Here is a 21197-nt window from a genome sequence, read left to right as displayed (position 1 = left end):
AAAGTCATGCATATGGGGAGTGGAAATCCAAATGAACTGTATTCAATGGGGGGGGAAAGGCTGATGTGCACGGAGCAGGAGAGGGACCTTGGGGTGATGGTGTCTAATGATCTGAAGTCGGCGAAACAATGCGACAAGGCGATAGCTAAAGCCAGAAGAATGCTGGGCTGCATAGAGAGAGGAATATCGAGTAAGAAAAGGGAAGTGATTATTCCCTTGTACAGGTCCTTGGTGAGGCCTCACCTGGAGTACTGTGTTCAGTTCTGGAGACCGTACCTTCAAAAAGACAAAGACAAGATGGAGGCGGTACAGAGAAGGGCGACCAGGAAGGTGGAGGATCTTCATCGGATGACGTACGAGGAGAGATTGAAGAATCTAAATATGTACACCCTGGAGGAAAGGAGGAGCAGAGGTGATATGATACAGACTTTCAGATACTTGAAAGGTGTTAATGATCAAAAGACAACGACAAACCTTTTCCTAAGGAAAAAAATCAGCAGAACCAGGGGTCACGATTTGAAGCTCCAGGGAGGAAGATTCAGAACCAATGTCAGGAAGTATTTCTTCACGGAGAGGGTGGTGGATGCCTGGAATGCCCTTCCGGAGGATGTGGTGAAGACCAGAACTGTGAAGGACTTCAAAGGGGCGTGGGATAAACACTGTGGATCCATAAAGTCAAGAGGCTGCCAATGAAGAGTGGGTGACTCGCCAGAATGATGGCTACTGCCTGGAGTCAATACCCTTATTAAATAAACATACACAGGCTTGACTCCAACATCGCTCTAAGCTTCAACAGCAAGAGGAAATGTGGAAAAAAGGATTCACACTCACAAAGAGGGGAGTAGCTGGCTTGTTACGGCGGTTACTACCCCAAATCAAATAAGCCTGATACTTCACTTTCAATGCATATACAGCATAGTTCTCTGATTCAACGGCAGGGGAGAAGAAAAGAGGGTTCGCACTCACAAAGCGGGGAGTAGCTGGCTTGTTACGGCGGTTACTACCCCAAACCAAATGGGCCTGATACTTCACTTTCGATGCACATCCAGCATGGCTCTCTGCTTCAACAGCATGGGAGAAGACTTATACGTCACGCATATCCAGCATAGCTCCCTGCTTCAATGGCAGGGGAGAAGAAAAACAACCAATAAGGGCTAATAACATAGTCTGGGTAAAACAAATAAGCATGGGTGCAGCTTGCTTATTGCGGCGGCTACTACCCCAAACTAATCAAGCTAGATATTTCACTTGGATGCAGCTCCATCACTGCTCTCTACATTAAAGGTGGGGATGGAAGGGAAATAGAACCAAGAGCTAAGAGAAACAGATAAGTATGAGAGAAAATATGTGTGAAGCTTGCTGGGCAGACTAGATGGGCCATTTGGTCTTCTTCTGCCGTCATTTCTATGTTTCTATGTTATGTTTCTATGTTTCTATATCTATGCTCTGCATCTCTTCAAACTGCTTTTATATCTGCAAGCATGTATTTAGACAAAAGTATACCCACCCCACAATACTTCTTCCACACTGGGGCTGCAGCATGAAATTGTAGCGGAAACACCGCAGTGTCAAGTCTCTTAGAAAAAAACCAATTGACGCCTTAACCCCCAGCATTTCTTGAAAGAACATCATCTCTTAACTGGCAAACTCAAGCCCATAGTATTTACAGAAACTATTTTTAAACTCCCCATTGGAAAGGATCAGCCCCTCTTCCCTGCTTTATTTCACATCCTATCTGCCATACTCCCATCCAGAAAGTAATTCTCCCCAGGAACTACCCCAATACCAAACCATCTCATTGCCCATTGCCCTTGTAACCTCATGCACCAAATTGAGCTCTAGTGACAGCTCCTCCACCACTCGCCTTAGCACCCTCACACCCATTCCCAAATTCGGTCCACCTTCCACCAGCATCGACCCCCTCCAAGCTGAGGAATGAAGTCACCTTGCCAGACTGCTACTCATTGCTCCCCTCACCCAAACCCATTTATTTCACATTCAGTAATAGTGACCCCTCCTTAAACAAGCTACCAAATCTCTGGTGCATGTCCAATATAACCAGCTAGATAATAGCAACAGAATAATGTCCCAAAAAAGCTTTTAGTCCTAGATTTTCAACTTGGAGCTTCTGTGGAAGAGGAGGATCCACCCGATTGGCGACAGCCTTCTTCCTTTGCCATCTCGGTAGGTACTCTCGCCGCTTGTCACCTTCTGATAATTTCATTGCTGCTGCCACTTGTGGAAACATACCAGTCACTCATAGAATCTCCTCAGCGGTTTTCATACGAGATGTTATTCCACTTATTGTAAAACAACCCAAAAGATTGCTGATATTCTGCTCATCCCGCCATTTAATTAGATCAGAGGCATGTTCATCTAGTAGAGTTTCAAATTCCTCCACCCATCGGCACAAGTCCATTATCTCACCTCGAACATCCATCATTATGTCTCCAGTCTCTTTTTGGAGGCTGGCCATAATCACCTCTCAGTTCACTAAACCAGGCCTGAAATTCAGCCCAGGTTGGCGTGCCTTCAGTTTCCACTACACTCTGCTTGTGGTGCAGCTCCAATGCTTCCTGCTCCAGCACCATTTCTTCTCCAGGCCCCACTATTTCAGCTGCCACCACAGAGGTAAAGGAGAAGTGTTTCAGATCTATTTCTTTCTTTGCAACACTATATTAAGTATAATTGCTGAGATATTGCACTGACCACGAATCGCTGACACCAGAGATTGCTCTATTCAAAGGCTGAATATAGATTTAGGTTTGGTGCCCTCCAGTCAAGCAGCCATCTCACTTGATATCACTCCCCCCCCCCTCCAAATTATCCCCCAATCCACCCACTTACTGCCCAGCCTGCATCCGATCTCACCGAGGACCTCAGCCTGCCGCATGCTTCTGTTGCATTCAGCCTGCCAGCCCGCACAGCCTGCCACATGCTTCTGCAAAAGCAGACAGCTGCCGGTGACTTTTTTTAAACAAAGATTTAAAGGCCCAGACACACAGGAAAACACAAAAATAAAAGGGTACTTCCCTGTCCTGGGCAGGCAGAGGGGCTTCGGGCCCACAGAGGGAACCAGACCACTGGCTGTCAGGGGTCCCAGGCTAAAGCTGGCCAGGGGCATCCAACACCCCGTTCGCCTGACTCAACCCGAAGGATGACCCTGCTGCTGGAGCCTGTCACATCAGGGAGAAATTTTCCTTAAAATATCCAGTCAGTACTGCAGGATTAGAACCTCTACCATCTGCTGGAGGTAGAGAAATACTGAGGGACTGCAGGTGGCACTCTCATGTGGCAGTGCCCAAAGTTTTGTTCTCTACCTCCATCTGCTGGTAGAGATGAATAAAACCTGCTTGTCTGGACTGATCTGGGTATGTCCAGGAACTTGTGACTTTCACATCAAATACAAGCTGCTAAAAGACAGCATGTTTATATGGTAAAGATGAATAAACTTTAGATTTTCTGAGGTAAAGATTAAATTATTTGTTGCATCAATGGGCCTTAGGGTCTATTTAGGGCTTCCAAGCCTAAGGGGTAGATTTTAAAAAAATGCAAGCGCTACCCGGCATGCACACGCATGCTATAAAATCCTGGGCAGCGCACGCAAGGGGGGAGGAGGAGTTGAAAAATGCAATTTATGAGCGGCTACGAGATCGGGCATCCCCAGTTCCATCCCAGTCCGCTCCAATTAAGGAGCGGACTGGGGAGGGAACTTTCCTACACCCCCCCCCCCCCACCTACTCTTCCTCTCCCTCTATCCCTCTCCTCTTTGACCCTTTAAAATACCCTACTACTTTGTTTTTGAACAAAGGAGCTGGTGTAAGTTGCGCGCACTGACAGGCTGCCGGCGTGCGATCCCCCGGCACAGAGGCAAATGGCCACTGTGCAGGCCACCTCCAGCTCCACCCCACCCCCTGGACCATCTTTCTTTGGCCCGGCTCTTGTGCGTGTAATCCCCTTTTTTACGCATGCCGGCCATTTAAAATCAACCATAAATATTTTGCTTTGCTAATGAAGCCAATAGAATATTGGCTAGATTATTTAAAAGTTCACAACCTAAAACGCCTTTGCTTACCTGTAACAGGTGTTCTCCTAGGACAGCAGGATGTTAGTCCTCAGATTTGGGTGACATCATCCGATGGAGCCTGACACAGAAAACTGACTGTCAGACTGAGCATGCCCAGCCTGCTGCTATCCGCACGTCTACGCAAGGTCCCCCTTCAGTTTTGTAATATAGCAAAAAATACAAGCGAAAAACAAAACTAAGGTGAACCCAATATCGTGGGGAGGCATGCGGGATTCCTGAGGACTAACATCCTGCTATCCTAGAACACCTGTTACAGGTAAGCAACTGTGCTTTCTCCTAGGACAGACCTCACATGTGGGTGATTACAGAGCTCCAGACTGCCCCAATTGAGCAGAGACACCCCACCCCCACAGTAGCTGAACAAGCTGCCAATGGGCACACACAACTGCAGCGCTGTGGGAAAATACAGGGGGCGGTCTGGTCCCAGAGAGAGCACAATAAGAGACAGTTGGGTTCAGGACTGGAATAAATTGCACAGGACAGACTGGCCAAAAGTGATTTCCTGACAACTATCCCTGTCAAGGTAATAGTGAGCAGCAAACATGTGGAGAACTCCAGGTTGCAGCTCTACAAATTTCAGCGACAGGGATCACACACAGATGGGCCACTGACGCCACCACAGCCCGCACAGAGTGAGCTTTCACTGTCAGCCAGCTGAAGGCCTGCCTGCTCATAGCAGAAGGCAATGCAATCCGCTAGCCAGTTCGATGAGGTCTGCTTCCCCACTGCTGCTCCCAGTCTGTTGGGGTCAAATGACACGAAAAGCTGGTAAGACTGCCTATGGGTCGCTGTACAATTCAGATAGAATGCAAGTGCCTGCTTGCAGTCCAGGGTGTGGAGAGCACGTTCCCCCGGGTGGGAATGAAGCCTTGGAAAGAAGTGGAAAGGATGATGGACTGGTTGATGTGGAAAACAGTCACCACCTTAAGTAGAAATTTGGGATGCGTACACAGCACATGTTTATGGAAGAACTTTGTGTAGGGAGCGTACGTAACCAGGACCTGGATCTCACTGACCCTGCGAGTGAAAGTGATTGCCACCAGGAACATAACTTTCCAGGTGAGGAACTTCAGGTCACAGGACTTAAGAGGCTTGAAAGGATGCTGCATTAGCCTCGCCAAGACAACATTGAGATCCCATGGGGTAGCTGGAGGTCTAAGCAGGGCTTCAGCTGAACGAGGCTCCTGCATAAAGCATCCAACAAGAGGCTGGTCCGAAACGGGCACACCAGCGACACCCTGGTGGTAGGCATTGTGTGTGCTGAGATGCACGCGGACCAAGCTGGTTTGGAGGCCAGACTTGGACAGATGCCAGAGGTAATCCAGCAGGTGGGGGAGCAGACAGGAGAAAGGGTCCAGTCCGTGACCACCGCACCAAATGGAGAAGTGCTTCCACTTCGAGCTGTAAGACTTCTGGACTCAAGACCTTGGACACACCTCCGAGAGCTGCAAAGGCTGAAAGATCATGCACTCAACATCCACGCCTTGAGAGCCAAAGCCCGTGGTTTGGGTGGCGCAGGGTGCCCCGATTCTGTGATGAGGTCGGGAGCTGTCCTCAACTGGACAGGGGCGCTCACTGACAGGTCCTGGAGAAAAGGGAACCACACCTGCCTTGGGGTCAGGAGATTGCCACTAGGATCTCTTACAAGAAACCTGTTTAACACCCTGAGGTTGAGAATGGGGCGCAAGCCGCCGTTCCTCTTCGGAATGAGGAAATACCTCGAGTTGAAGCTGTGACCCAGCTGCTTGTGGGGGACTGGTTCTACTGCGCCCATTGCTAGGAGGGAGGAAAGTTCCGACTGAAGGATGACCTGATGAGCGGGCGAACGCCATGATGGATATGGGGGAGCGGTCTCTGGGAGCCTGCTGAAGTTCAGGCAGTAGCCCCTGGCAGACAATGGAGAGGACCCAACGGTCTGCAGTGATCATTTCCCAATGGTGGGCGAAGCAAAGGAGCCTGCCACAGACCAGGGGATCAACCACCAGGGGAACCAGCATCTGGCTCATGCCCCTTCGTCAGTCAAAAGCCTATAGATGGGACCTGTTGGGGGGCTGGTTGGGCCCTTGGAGCCTGCTGCTGCCAGCCACAACCTCTGGGATTGGTCCAATGTGGGCAAGCACAGGCTAGTAAAAGGTCTTGCGAGACCCCAGCCTAGAGGTCTTCATGGTGGAAGAAGGGCCTTCTGAGGGACTGGCTGAGAGTTGAAGAGTATCATTCTGATCTTTCAGCTTCGCCATGACCTCCTTCACCTTGTCCCCAAACAGGTTCTCACTTGTACAGGGAAGATCTGCGAGCATTCCTTGAACCTCCGGCTGGAGTCCTGAGGCTTGGAGCCAAGCCAGTCGACTGGTGCCCACGCCCCCCGGCGGCCAGGCGTGCTGCGGTCTCAAACACATCATAGGTGGACCTCGCCTCGTGCTTACCCGCCTCAAGGCCCAGTGCGGCATTGGCTGTAAGATTCTGCTACTGCTGGGGAAGACCCTCCGCAAGGTCTTTGACTTGTTTCCACAGATTGCGGTTGTATTGGGACCTGTACAGCTGGTAGGCCGCAATAGGGGCCACCAGCATGGCCCTTTGAAACATTTTTCTCCCTATGCCTTCGGGTTCCCTGTGTTCGCGCCCTGGAGGGGCAGAAACGTGCGTCTGGGAACATCTAGCTTTAAGGGCAGACTCCACAACCGCTGACTGGTGGGGGTGATACCACCAATCAAAGCCCATGGCCTGCTGCACCAGACAGGTGGCATCAGCCTTCCTGTTGGCTCAACCTGGTCCTAAAGGGCAATAATTTTACTTCAAATATCTATTCTGAGAAAGTGGCAAGTAGGCCTGTTCTGTGACTTAGTACCAAGGAGAAAATCAGGTTGGGGAGGAGGCACATTCAAGGGGACTGCAGAGTCTAGCAGTATAGTTGACTAAAGCAATACAAAGAAAAGACCCCCCGAGTTCCACAAAATCTGACTAGGGAAATAAGGTGAGAACAAATTTAGGTAAATTCTCCTGTAACTTTGCAACTTCCTCAGCTTGTTCAACTGAATTGACAAAAAGCAGCTGCAGGTCATCACAGCATGGCAAGTTCTGTGTGTATTCAGTATGGACTTTGAGAAAGCTCTGGAAAATGTTCTGCTTGGTGCCAGACATGGTCATTTGGCCCACTTGCATGATAGGTGATCTGCTAGACTCCAGAGAAAGAACTAACTGCCAAGCCATTAGAGAAGAAAACAGATGGCTGAAACAAAGGCTTTGTGAGGAAAGATTTTCTAAAGCTGATTCTTGTCTATAGTAAAAACCCTTCATGCGTTGAACTTGCTATATAATGGAATGGTCCAGAATTTAATGTGCTAACCTTTGGGAATTATCAGAAGTAAAACAAGTTTCAGGGCTGAAACTAGTGAGCCCAGTCAGTACCAAGCACTCAAGCTCTGCTTCCCCTTCCCCAAAACCTGCCATGACAAGCATGCCAAGGAGTGTGCTCTACCCTCAGCTATATGCCATTTCATACTAAATCCCAATCCATTAAGGTATTTAGAACATTAAAATGTACTTGCACTGATTCCACAAATTACCACCTCAAAGTGGTATTTTTCAAACTTTATAGTCCATTTGCTTATTTTTACTTTGGAAGAATGAAAAAAAAACTTAAGGTGACTTGCTAAAATTGCTGGGGTATATTTAATACATTTTGTTCTTTTCCAAACTGTATTGTATCAACAAGTATCCACTTTTTGACTGAAGTGAACATGGTACAGTGCTTTACTTATCCACATGCATCTTTAATCTGAGAAACTGAATGGTAGCCTAAGTGGACTGGAAGTTTTGTTCAGTTATCCATTGGTCTTAAATGAAAACTAAACACAGGCTGTAATATTCTTATCTTTATTATACATATCAAACAAAAATGATCATTTATGGTAAAATCGATGAATAAAATACAATTTCAATAAAACATTTCAACTTAAATTTCTGAATACAAATACATATTAAAAATGCAATCCTAAGTTTAAGAATACTAAGTATAAGAGCCAGAAGCCTTTTTCCTTAAAAAAAAAAAAAAAAAAAAAGGCAAGAGAAAATTCCTCTTACTTTAGGTAGGAAAAGATTCAGAGAGAAATCTCAACATTTAATAAATAACGGCTGCAACAGTATAAACTAAGTCTGCACTATGGACCAATATCAAGCTACCAGAAACTATTCTGAAAGCACGACAAACTGGGAGCCAATGGCTTCATTAGCCAGCACTGAGGAGATACACCTGAAAGCAGAGACAGCCATGACAAGCAGGAACACCATGGGCAAAGCCATTTTTCTTATTAGGTTACTGTGCTAGCTTTTATAGTTTCAGGTTTTCATTTTTGGTTTGCTTCTTACATCCTAAGAAAACATGAGATTACTATCATAGCACAAGTAGTTGACTGATAGAGGAAAATCTGCAATAAATACCCTATCTTTGGAAGTCTCCGCTAGTCTGCAGTTTTATACTTGTGTTATCGCAGCGAGACTGGTAATCCATAAACAACTGGAGCAGCACCAATTAAGTGTTTGAGTTTAGGTGCCTGGCGGGACTGAGCAACGTATCTGAGGATTGGGGCTCCAGATCCAGCCTTTATCCAGCTTTGGAGCAGTGCTACTGTGTATCTGTCAATATCTCGGTCAGTCACGTCCCAGAGATTTCCCAGTACCAGAGGGCTGCAAAATAAAGCAAAAGAAGCTATAAAAAGAAAATCAGAATACTGCAAAGACATACAAGAGCTTTTGTGACCACCTAGGTCCCTTAGACATACCAACACCCTTTTTCAGATATTGGCCCAAGTAAAAACATTACAACATTAGTTTTTTTTCCCCAGAACCAACACAACTACTAGAACTGTACATTACACTTACTACAAGAGTCATACATATTAGAGTCTGATGCTTAAAAATACCCTTGAGGTGGTTTACAGGTCATATGGCTCAGTGTGCAGAGACAGCCTCTGCTGCTTCAAAAGCAAATATCTGCTTCTAGAAGTGCTGAAGGTCTTCACTCACCATCCGGCCATGATGTACTTAAGGATGATACCGACTCCTTCCAAGTTTCCCCGGACCACCAGGGCAGCTGTACTACATCCAAAGAGCAAGGACACAGCATTGCCATCTAGTCTCATGAGAGACTGTCCATCCAGAAACTGGACCCCTGCCCCATGCCCTGCATATCTGTAGGAGAGACATAGAACAGTAGTTTATGGCAAGATAAGAATTATCTGCACCAAGGGTATTGTGTAGCGATTGCAGTGAATGGAGACCAAAGGCTTCTCTGTTAGGCCTTGAGCTCTGCTGGGCAATGTCATGCTATAGAGCTTTCCAGTACTTTGCTGGAAGATACTATGAATACAATTAGCCACCTAGAATAATCAATGTGTTCAGCTGAATACTTAAGGATGTTGTTAGTTGATGAAGTCTATATATTTGCTATCTGGTGATGGTGCAGACTGAGCGATGCCTGTGCCTTCTTTGCACTGGCAAAAGCTATCAATCTTACACAAAAACAAACAATTTATTTTCTTTTATTTATGCTTTTTAATATACAATCATTCCAGAGATAGATCACAACAGTTTACATATATAGCATTGAATTACATATGCATCTGAAGTATATCTGATGAGAAAATGGTTTTGAAGTGGGTAGATTTTTTGCTTGCACTATATAAAGAGCTGGTCAGATTTTAATTGACTGTCTAAAACAAAAAAAAAAAATCTAAAAAATTAAATTCCTTTTTGGATTTGGATACAGTTTTCAATCTCAGTGAAAGAATAAAATTTTGGAACAATGGAACAAATAATTTAGATAAAATGAAGTTGAGAGTTCATGATTTGCTGTAGGTTCAGCAAGAAGTTCTAGTTTTATATCTCCGATTTTTACATTCTGCTTTTCGGCACTTCAAAGCAGATTACATTAAGGTACTTCAGGTATTTCCCTATTCCCAGAAGCTCACAATCTAAGTTTGATCCCGAGGCAATAGAGGATAAAGTGACTTGCCTAATATCACAAGGTGGACGTACAGGTAGTAGCAGGCTAGACATGCTCAGTCTGCTGGTCAAAGCTTCTAGAAGCTTTGACAAATGTTTTCCATGTCGGCCTCCATCGGATGATGTCACCCACATGAGGACTAATATCCTGCTGTCCTAGGAGAACACCCGTTACGGGGTAAGCAACTACACTCAATTCTTTCAGCATTCTGGGATGTATACCATCTGGTCCAGGTGATTTGCTACTCTAATTTGACAATTTGCTCTAGTACTTCCAGGTTCAATGAGACTTGTTTCAACTCCTCTGAATCACCTTTGAATATCATTTCTGGCATGGGTATCTCTTACATCTTCCTTGGTGAATAGTGAAGTAAAGAATTCATCCAGTGCTTATGCTGTTTCCTGTTTCCTGTTTCCTTCATTCAGATCCCTTTTCCATTTCCTGAAAGATGTTCTTTTAGATATTTTAGCCTCTCACTTCACCTTTCAACCATGCTAGTAGTAGTTTAGCCTTCTTTCCACCTTTTGTTTTTTAATTTATAATTTTAAAGTAACAGGATTTAAATACAAAGCAGTGGTTTTTGCTGAAAGACTTCAAAACAATACAATGAACAATTGCCAATAAAATGTATATGTAACTGCTTTTTACTGCACTATAGTTCCAGTTTGAAGTTTATTATGCACCCCTGTTTTACTGTGAACCAGCATGATGTGACTTGTCATGAATGCCGGTATATAAAAAACCTAAATAAAATAAAAATAAACTTCAGGTTATCCATTGTAAACTACTGCAGCAAACAAACTATCAATTCTGTTCCTTACAAGTGTTTTTGTCATTATTTCCCAGGTCTCCTAACCCCTTCCCTCAACCCTCTCCCAGATTCCACCCCCCCCCCCCCCTACTAGATTATCAAAGTGACAGCAATAACTGCTAGGTACCTAGCTGTTGCTTTTGCCAGGATATCCATGGTTGCCATAGTGTGTCAAATTTGAACATTTGATTATGCCACACTACAGTCAACTTGGTTAAATAACACATCTTTATCAGTCTCATTTGTACATGACTCAACAGGGGTGCGTCTACTGGTTTCCACTTATAGGCTATTTCAGCCCTTGCTGCCATAAGTATTTGGTGAATAAGATATACATGCGGGTATGTTACAGGTGTCATTGAGATTTAGTAAAATGAATGCCGGGTCCCTGACAATGCAGACTCCCATCAAGTCACAGATCATTTGGATTACAGCATCCCAGTAATGTATAATTGTAGCACACTCCCACCACATTTGAAGGTAAGTTCCCACTGCACCACACACTCTCCAACAGTTATCCGATAACCTTGGGTAAAACAGATGCAACTTGGCAGGGGTGATATGCCATGATAACGCATCTTATAATTGTGTTCAAAGATGTGGATACTGAGCATTTCCTGACAGACAGGAAACACCTGGTCCACTGTGTAGGGGTTAAAGTTATTTGCAGGTCCTTTTCCCATTGGTTGATATGTGCCAAGGAATGCTGAGGATCAGCATTTTAAAAAAAGGCATAAATCTGATATCAGCCATCTGAGTGTGCTCGCTTGATCACAATACCCTTTCAAACAATGATTTCCCCCTGCTTAAATCAGATTTGACATTTTTCTGGGACACGACTCAGCTGGTAATAAAAATAGTGATCAGAGGAAGAAGGCAAATCGTATTTTTGCTGAAGCTCTAAAAATTCCATTATCTGACCCCCTAGACAAAGGTGAGCTAGTCTGGAGCAGCCTTGTACCTCCCACCTTGCCGCTCTACTTTTGGGAACACCAGGTAGGAAATCTGGGTTAAAAAAATATTGCCTATTACCCACCAGTTTAGCCTTCCATTGATCCCACAGTTTCAGGGTGAGAGCTATCAAAGGAATGTCCCAGCCCCCTTCAATCTGTTCTTACTCAATAACCATACTTGAGACGTGGGTGGTATCCCTGTAAGAGGTCTGTTTCCAATTGCACCCAGTGTTTATTTGTCCCCTGATTATGCCAGTCAATAATAGTATGTAATTGTGAGGCTACATAATACCAGAGGCGGCATGGTACACTTAAATCCTCCTCTCTCCTTAGATAGAAACAAGACAGCCCGACTAACTCGGGGAGGGCGTCTCTTCCAAATGAACTGAAATAGCTTCCATTGCCACCTCCGAATAGTCGAGGTAGGTATTTCAATAGGCAGGGTCTGAAATAAATATCCTAATCTGGGGAGGATATTCATTTTAACAGTGGCAATTCTGCCTAACCAGGACAAATCTGTGCGATCCCACTTTTGAATGTCTGCAAGGATTTTCCCCCAAATTCCTTCATAATTTATCTTATATAAATCTGCCAGGTTAGAACTTATTTTTACTCCCAAATATTTTAAAGCTGAATGTACTATTTTAAAGGGGAACTTCTTTTTGATCTACCATAACTGGTCTTCTGAAAGGGTAACATTCATCAGTTTGGATTTATCCACATTCAATTGGTAGCCAGAGACTGCACTAAAGATTCTACACTCCTCCATCAACGGCCCTAATGAGCTGGCTGGTTGGACTATAGTAAACAAGATGTCTACAAACATCATAAGCTTATATTCATGCTCTCCTACTGAGACCCCTCTTCTCCCTGTGGCCCCGCAGACTTTCATGGCCAGAAGCTCTAAATATAAAGCAAAAAGCAACAGGGACAAGGGACAACCCTGTCTAGTTCCCCGTTCGATCCCAAATGTCTTGGAATAACCCCCCATTCACCTTTATACAGGCACTAGGGGAGGAGTATAGCTTCTTAATCCAGGTTAGAAAGCTTCCCCCCAGTCCCATTTTTTCTAATACCGAAAATAAATAGTCCCATAGGGACCAGATCAAATGCCTTTTCAGTGTCCCCACAGTAAGGAGTATGACAGGCAGCTGCGTCGTCTTTGCATGCCATATAATATCAACCACCCTCCTCACATTATCAGCAGGTAATCAGCCAGGGACAAATCCCATCTGATCAGGGTGGATCAGCAAGGAGGCTACCTGGGAAAGGCAAGTTGCTAATATTTTTAAATCCAAATTTATTAAAGATATAGGTCTGTATGATCCACATTGAGTATTGTCCCTTCCCAGCTTGGCTAAGATTGTGATGCCAGCCTTGTTTGCATGGGTAGTAATTTGGCTGACCCCCAATAAGCTATTGAAGGCTGCCACCAAAGGGTGGGAAACTACTGCTATCAATTTATTTTTTTTTTGTAAAAACCAGCAGTAAAGCCATCAATACCTGGGGATTTTCCCAATTTCAAATCTTTAATGGCCTGGGTAACTTCCAACTCAGTGATCGCATGATTAAGACTCACAGCTTGGGACTCTTCCAAACGCGGTAAGAGTATATCAGCTAAGTAGTTGTCTATATTTTTGGTGATATCGATCTCCCCATATATAATTTTTGATGAAATTGGGTAAAACTGTGACTGATACTATCGTTATTTGTGACCAGCTGTCCGGTTTCTGTTCGAATTTTTAATATTTGCTTGTGAACCATCCTAGCTTTTAATTTCCTGGCTAACTGTGGCCTGCCTTGCTGCCCCCCTCAAAAAACGTTCAGCTTTGTCCAATTGGAAGACCTCTTTTATAGATAAATCCTGGAGTTCTCTACGCAATGGATCCAATTGCTGTCCAGTAGTCAAATCAAGTCCTCTTATGCTTGATTTCTAATTTACCTATCCTTTGTAATAAGCCTAAATGTTTTGAGTTTTCCATCTTCCTCACATGTGATGCCCTCACGATCAATTTACCCCGGGCCACTGCTTTAAAGCATTCCCATACTATGACTGCTAATACATCCCCCGTACTATTTTCCATAAGATATTGTGTCATTTCCCATTCTAAAATGTCGCAGTACTCCTGGTCCATCAGAAGACTCATTTAATCTCCAGTATCTCTCCCCAGACTGAACCCCCAGTCCCTTCAGTGTGATCCAGATGGCAGCATGATCTGACCAGGATATGGGCACTATCCCTGTGTCATGAACCTTATTCAAAGCTTTATCAACCAAAAAACTAGTCAATCCATGAGTAGGATTGGTGGGCCTTAGAATAAAATGTGTAGTCATGATCAGTAGTATGGAGCAGTCGCCAGCATCAATTAGATTCCATTCTCACATAAGGAGTTGTAACCCTTTTCCATTAAGCCTTATGCTCACCTTTGATGCAACTCCAACATTACTCTCTGCATCAATGGCAGGGGGTGGCAGGAAATTTGAATCAAACAGTTACCAAAGGCCCTGAACTAGGTGGTTGATGAAACAGATAAGTATGGGAAAATAAGTGTGGAAGTTTGCTGGGCAAACTAGATGGGCCGATTGGTCTTTCTGCTGTCATTTCTATGGGCACCTGAATAACTGCCACTCCCCTTACTAGAGTCCAGGAACGGATATCTAGTCAAATTGAAGTCACCGCCTATAAGAAGCTGTCCGTCAACCCATTGCTTCATAGTATTTGAGAGTTTCGCCAAAAAATGACTTGTCCAGAATTAGGTACATATACACTGACCAATGTGTATATTGAAGATCCCAGCACAAAACTTGAGAATATACCTTCCCTCAGTAACCCTCAGGACACAGAGCACATTTACTGTGATGGACTTAGCAAAGAGTATTACTACTCCTCCATATTTGTTATCCTTAGTGGTCGCTGAAAAGTATTGAGTGGGAAAATGGACAGCAGCAATTTCTTATTTTTTCCTCAAATGGGTTTCCTGACACATTTACATGTCCCTGATAGCATCTTGTAAAAGACATTTTCTCTTATGGTAGGTGTTTAGTCCCTTGACATTCCAAGAACAGATTTTAAAGTTCTCCCATGGATAGAGCCACCTACTTGTAATGCAGTCTTGCTTCCCATTGTATATGCTATATTCCTCGCAGTATCCCAGATACAAAACTTACGACACCTGTAAGTGTAGTGCATACAGATATAGTGGTACTCCTTCCAAAGCATGAGCACTCAATGTATCCCAGATGGTTGTACGAACAAGTAGTCAATCCCTCCCCGTATATAACTATACCCTCCCCCCCTTACCCTCCCCCAACTGCACCTTTGCAGGAGCATGGGTCTGTTGTCACACTTAGTGCCCCGAAGCCCACATGTGCTCAAGCCTGGTTAATACTACGTTTAGGTCCCACTGTATGCTTGGGGGATGAAAAGGAGGTTTAAAGGTGAGTTAAACCTTTCATAAATCTACTGACGAGAGGCTGTGTCTTCCAGCTTATGGTAGGCTGAGATTGCACTCAAATGTACTCTTACAGATGAAGTCTGAAGACCAGAGTCTGAAAGATGGTATAGGTAATCTAGTAGTGAGGTAGTGGGGCAAGTGAAAGGATCAATAGATTTCTGAGTGCACCACAAAGTAAACAGTTTCCATTTGTAGGAATAATTCTTTCTAGTGGAAGGTTTACGTGACGCTATAAACACTTGAGATATAGTGGTTGGGAGGTTGAGTGGTTGTAAAATCAAGCTTTCAACATCCATGCTGTCAGGGATAGGGATTGAAGGTTGGGGTGGCGCAACCGACCCTGTTCCTGAGTTATGAGATTGGGAGCTACTCCCAGGCAAATGGGATTCTTGACTGAGAGGTCTAGCAGTGTGGGAAACCATACTTGTCGAGGCCAGTATGGGCCATGAGTATCATGGACCCTTTGTCTTGTTTCAGTTTCACTAGAGTCTTGGTTATGAGCGGTATCGGTGGATACGCGTATAGGAGGCCTGAGTTCCAATGGCGAGCAAAGGCGTCCTTTGGTAGGCTGTTCTCCTGCCGTAGCACGGAGCAGTAATTGTTCACTTTGTAGTTCAGGTGAGATGCAAAGAGATCTATTTGTTGGTTGACCCCAGCGTTGAAAGATCTTTGTTGCTATCGTTGGATCCAAGGACCACTCGTGTGGTTGGAACCGATGACTGAGGCGATCGGCTATTATGTTGTGGATGCCTGCTAGGTAAGTGGCCCGTAGAAGAATTGAATGTGCTAGGGCCCAGTCCCAAATCTGTGCTGCTTCTTGGCAAAGGAGGTAGGAACCTGTTCCCCCTTGTTTGTTGATGTACCACATGGCTACTGTGTTGTCTGTTTGGATCAGAGCTGTCTTGTGTGAAAGGCAGTCCTTGAACGCATGCAGCGCATAACGTATAGCTCGAAGCTCTAGGAAGTTTATCTGAAAAGAGGCTTCGGTTTTTGTCCACATCCCCTGTGTCTTTAGATGACCAATGTGTGCTCCCCAACCTAAAGTGGACGCATCTGTAGTTGGTGTTACTTGTGGAACGGTAGACCTTTGAGCAAATTGTCCATTGATGTCCAAAGGAGGGAAGAATGCAGTTCTTGAGTTATTTGAATTTGAGAGGGCAACGGTTGAATGGCTTGAATCCATTCGAGTGTCCACTGCATTAGTCGCATGGTCAATCTGGCCATGGGAGTGATGTGAACTGTGGAGGCCATGTGACTGAGAAGGGTGAGGCACTGATGAGCTGTAACTTGAGATTGAGTTCGGAGAGAGTGTGCCAGGAGAATGAGTGTATGGGTACGGTCTCTTGGAAGAAATGCTTTTGCTATGTGTTTAAATCTGCACCGATGAATTGTAGAAGGTGAGATGGTGTGAAATGGGATTTCTGATAATTTATGAGAAACCCCAAGGAGTGACGTAAGTTGACTGTGAGCTTGAGGGAATTCAGAGCTCCTTCTTTCGTCTGACTCCAGAGGAGCCAATCGTCTAGATAAGGAAATACGTGCACCTTTTGTTTGTGGAGGTGTGCCACCGCCACACACTTTGTGAATACTAGAGGTGCTGAGGCTAGGCTGAATGGGAGCACTCAGGTATTGAAAATGTTGTCCTTCGACCAGAAATCGCAAGTACTGGCGATGAGGAGGAAAGATGGGAATGTGAGCGCAGGTGTCTTGAAGATCTAGAGAGCAGAGCCAATCCCCTTTTTGAAGGAGAGGTAGCATGGTGCCTAATGATACCATCCGGAATTTTTTCTTTGAGAAATTTGTTGAGATTTCTGAGGTCTAGGATAGGACGTAGGCCTCCTGTTTTCTTTGGAATGAGGAAATAGCAGGAGTAGAATCCTCTGCCCTGCTGAGGGCCGGGAACTGGTTCTATGGCCCTGGCTCTCAGAAGGGTGGATAATTCTGTTTTTAGAAGTTTGGAGTGGTGGTTCACTGTCCAAGAGGAGATTGGATTTTCTCACTGTACCAAAAGACACTCCACCAATCGGTACCCATGAGCTGCAATGGAAAGTACCCATTGGTCTGTAGTTATGGAGATCCAGGCGTGATGAAAAAAGGCTAAGCAACCTCCTACTGGTAGGTGTGGGAGTGGATTGGCGGTTCTGCTCTGAGTATTTTTCAAAACCCCGATGTTGATGCAGTCTGAGGAGGGGGTTGAGGCCTGGAAGGTCTTTGCCTAGACTGGGAACGCTGAGTTGGGCAAGATGGTCTTGCACGGCTGGTTGGGAGGATAGTAGTGTCGTTGGCGGTAATATGGACGCCTGGTATCCCGTCTGGGAAGTCTCCTGGAAGGGGGTTGAGACTCCTGAGGTATTAAAGAGAGCTGTTTTAGAGTTTCTGTATGCTCTTTTAAACGGGGTGACTGCTTCTTTCGCCTTGTCCCCAAAAAGATTGTCTCCAAGACAAGGAAGGTCAGCCAGTCTCTCTTGTACCTCTGGCCTCAAATCTGATGCCTTGAGCCAGGCCCATCGACGAGCTGTAATGCCAGAAGCTAACAGACGAGATGCTGTTTCAAAACTGTCATAAGTCGCCCTAACCTCATGCTTGCCTGCTTCTAGGCCTTTATACACCAGTTGGAAAAAGGCTTCCTGATACTGATCAGGAGTGTCTGGGTAAGCTCCTGGACCTGCTTCCAAAGATTAAGTTGGTACTGGTTCATGAAGAGTTGATAAGCTGCAATTCGAGATGCCAACATAGATCCCTGAAATACCTTACGTCCTAAGTTATCAAGGAATCTATTATCCTTTCCTGGTGGCGTGGAGGAGTGAGTTTTCACTCAGCTTTTTTCTGAGCGGACTCAACTACCACCGATTGATGAGGTAGCTGAGCCTTTTGGAATCCAGGAATTGGTTGAACCAGGTACGTCGCATCTGATCTCTTGTTGACCGAAGCAAGTGATCCAGGATGTTCCCACATTCGGTACATGAGTTCCTGTAGTACTTCATGCACTGGCACAGCCAAAATTTCCTTTGGAGGATCTACGAATTGTAGAACCGCCAGTATTTTTTTGTCTGGAATCTCTCTCAGACTGTAGTTGGAAAGGGATAGTCTTCGCCATGTCCTTTACAAAGTTGGAAAATGATAAGTCTTCCGGAGGAGACTTTCTACGGTCCTCGGGAGGTGATCGTTCCGAAAGCATATCTTCCTCTGAAGAGATATCAGAGTATCTGTGCCCGTATCCCTTGGGTGGAACACTGGCGGTGGCCTTGCAGGCATAGATGGTGGAGCTTTTGGAATTGTTGGGAATGGAGGAGACTGTGGCTAGTGAGGCCTAGGAACTCCTGAAGGTCCTGGAATGGGTTCTTCGTCGATGTCTTGCGGTTTCCTGGACATGGCATTGATTAAAGTATCCAGTTTCTGCATCAGAGGGTGGAAAAAAGATACCTCTGAGGCCGGCATTGACGCCGGAATCGAAAGCGGTACAGATGGCATTGGTGGCGGAATCGATGGTGATAATTGGCATAGACTGCACCGGCTCCGATGGCACCAGAGCTGGTGTCGATGGCATCGTATCGATGAGTGCTTGTCGAACTGCTTTGACAGATATTTCCATCAAGTTCCGCCCACATAGCTGATGGAATCAGAGCAGCTATGGGGGGAGGTGGTGATGGCGATGCCGGTACCTCCTCAGAGCCCTGAGGAGGTACGGTACCCTGCACCGGTATCGGTGGGGATCACCCTGGAATCGTAGGCCTTGGAGACTCCACGCTCAGCCGAGCTTTCTTAGTGGAGGAGGCAGATGCCATCGATGTGGCGGGCACCAGCTCGATGGCATGCGGGCATCTATGTCCTTGCCGATGCTTTTCCTTCGACTTCTCACTGCCCGATGTGGACGCCTTGGACGATGGCGAGGGGGAGGGAGTAGAAGCATCTCCGGCCTCACCTGGAAGTCGTTTAAGGATTACCTGACGTATCGACCCAGAGAGAAAGGATTGGGCGGATGTCGATGCTGTTGGGAGCAATTGAATCTTAAAAAGGTGCTCCATCTTCTCCATCCGGAGTCGACGTCCCTTCGATGTCATCTCGGCGCACAACTTACAGGAACTGACGTCGTGTTTCTCGCCGAGGCAGAGCACACATTCCTGGTGCAGGTCCGTTATGGACATTTCTAGTACAATTTGGGCATTTCTTAAAACCAGAGGCCATTTAGTCGGACAGCCATCGACGGCTATGGTGCGAAAAAACAGTATGGAACCGACGAAAATGAAGAAGAAAAACTTACCGCGATGGTAAGGAAGGGAGACCCTTGCGGTGGGAAGTTTTTCTAACTTTTTCTAAAGTTTTAAATTGTAGTGAAATTTTCCACAGGACTCCACTTTAACTGCAAGGCTAACGGCTCCACAGAAAAAAGAAGACTGAAGGGAGACCCCTGTGGCCAGGAATATCATGGCATGCTCAGTGGGCACACTCTGGGTGCCAGTCAAAAGTTTCATAGAAACTTTGACAGAAGTTTTTCTGTACAGGGCTCCATTACCGATGTCACCCATATGTGAGGACTAGCATCCTGCTTGTCCTGGGATAAAAATCAATAAAAACACGAGAAAAAGGAAAGTTTTCTCCGCAAGGCCAAAAACAGCCAAAATGAGCTCACTCGCATCACAAAGCTTACAGTTCCATGGAGAGAGAGAGACTGGAGAGGGATCCGATGTGGATGCATGGTATAGGGCATGCTCAATGTGCAGAGTCAAAATTCTAGAAACTGACATAAGTTTTCCACATCAGGGCTCTGTCACCCATGTGTGAGCTACCATCCTTGTCCTCAGAGAATGCAAGATGCTGATGCTGATATTGTGGTTATGCCAGTCTGTGGTGGAAATTTTGCCCCACTTCATTTACTTTCAGGGTCAGGAGGGTGGGGGGTTGTAGTAAATTAAGTTGGCAGGTCTTGGGGGTGGGGTCAGGAGGGTGGGGGTTGTAGTAAATTAAGTTGGCAGGTCTTGGGTGGGGTTGTTTAATTTAAAGGGTTGGGATGGGGGGGGGGTTTCCCCAGAGAAAGATAAAAGTTTTCTGATCTGGGGAGTGGACTGAAATGGCCCTCCCCAGACCCAAAAACAAAATGGGGAGAAAAAAAAATATGTTATGCACTCCCCTACTTTGCTCCATAAGAAGCACAGACGCCAGGGGGACAGAACCGGTTTAGCACAAAAATTTTTTTTTTTTAATTTTCCTCCTCTGAATCCTAGGTGCGTCTTATGGAGCGAAAAATACGGTAGGTTTTGTTCGGTTTTAAAAATCACAACTTTTCCTGCAAGCTGTGAGGAGCAAAGAGTCTGATCAGAGACCAAAAGCAACTTGTGCAGGAAGCTCTCCACAGCATTATACCATTCAACCCATCTGAAGCCAGGAGGAAGTCAAGTCCCAACAGAGTGGCCACTTTTGGTCAACTCACCATAACCTATATATTGCTACAAATAATGAAACAGAAAATACCTCATTAAAAGTCTCCCCCAGGCCTAGTACGTTTGAGCCATTCAGTAAGTCTTTATCCCAACTGCTTTTTTAAACTGGGATGTGAAAGTCTTAGAACAAGCAGTACTTACATATATAAGTCATGCTCCGAGAGTGCAGACTGGACCTGCTGTGGTGCTGGAGCTTCCCCGATAACACCCTTCCATCCAGGCTCACTGCAAGATGAGAAGAGATGTGCCACACACTTAGCCTGGCATTGAGATAGCTTGCTGGATTAAAGAAGGGCAATCTTGTGGCTCATGCAGCTAGTCTAAGGCTGAGGCCTCAAACAGGGAAAGCAAATGGAGGGTGTTAAGGGAAAGATTTTTTTGCAGGGTGGGGGAGGGAAAATTGCTGCTCAGTGTTCTAATTTCTGAGAACTACATGCATAGCACTGCCTGCT

The 21197-nt window shown here is 45.5% G+C and overlaps 1 protein-coding gene across 1 annotated transcript in view; it reads right to left on the bottom strand.

Annotated features, from left to right (window-relative positions):
* Positions 1-7944: 7944 nt before the first annotated feature.
* The window catches only part of ESPL1 (extra spindle pole bodies like 1, separase), a 259280-nt gene continuing 246027 nt past the window's right edge, over positions 7945-21197 (bottom strand). The window contains exons 29-31 of the mRNA XM_029595078.1: positions 20887-20970; positions 9110-9274; positions 7945-8770 (exon numbers count right to left, since the gene is read on the bottom strand). Coding sequence (XP_029450938.1) covers positions 8569-8770; positions 9110-9274; positions 20887-20970 — 451 coding nt within the window. The 3' untranslated portion in view covers positions 7945-8568. The remainder of the gene's footprint in view (positions 8771-9109; positions 9275-20886; positions 20971-21197) is intronic.

This window comes from Rhinatrema bivittatum, chromosome 3 (genome assembly GCF_901001135.1).
Source record: "Rhinatrema bivittatum chromosome 3, aRhiBiv1.1, whole genome shotgun sequence".
In the NCBI taxonomy this organism is placed as follows: Eukaryota; Metazoa; Chordata; class Amphibia; order Gymnophiona; family Rhinatrematidae; genus Rhinatrema; species Rhinatrema bivittatum.
This window is presented reverse-complemented; position numbering and strand designations above follow the sequence as displayed.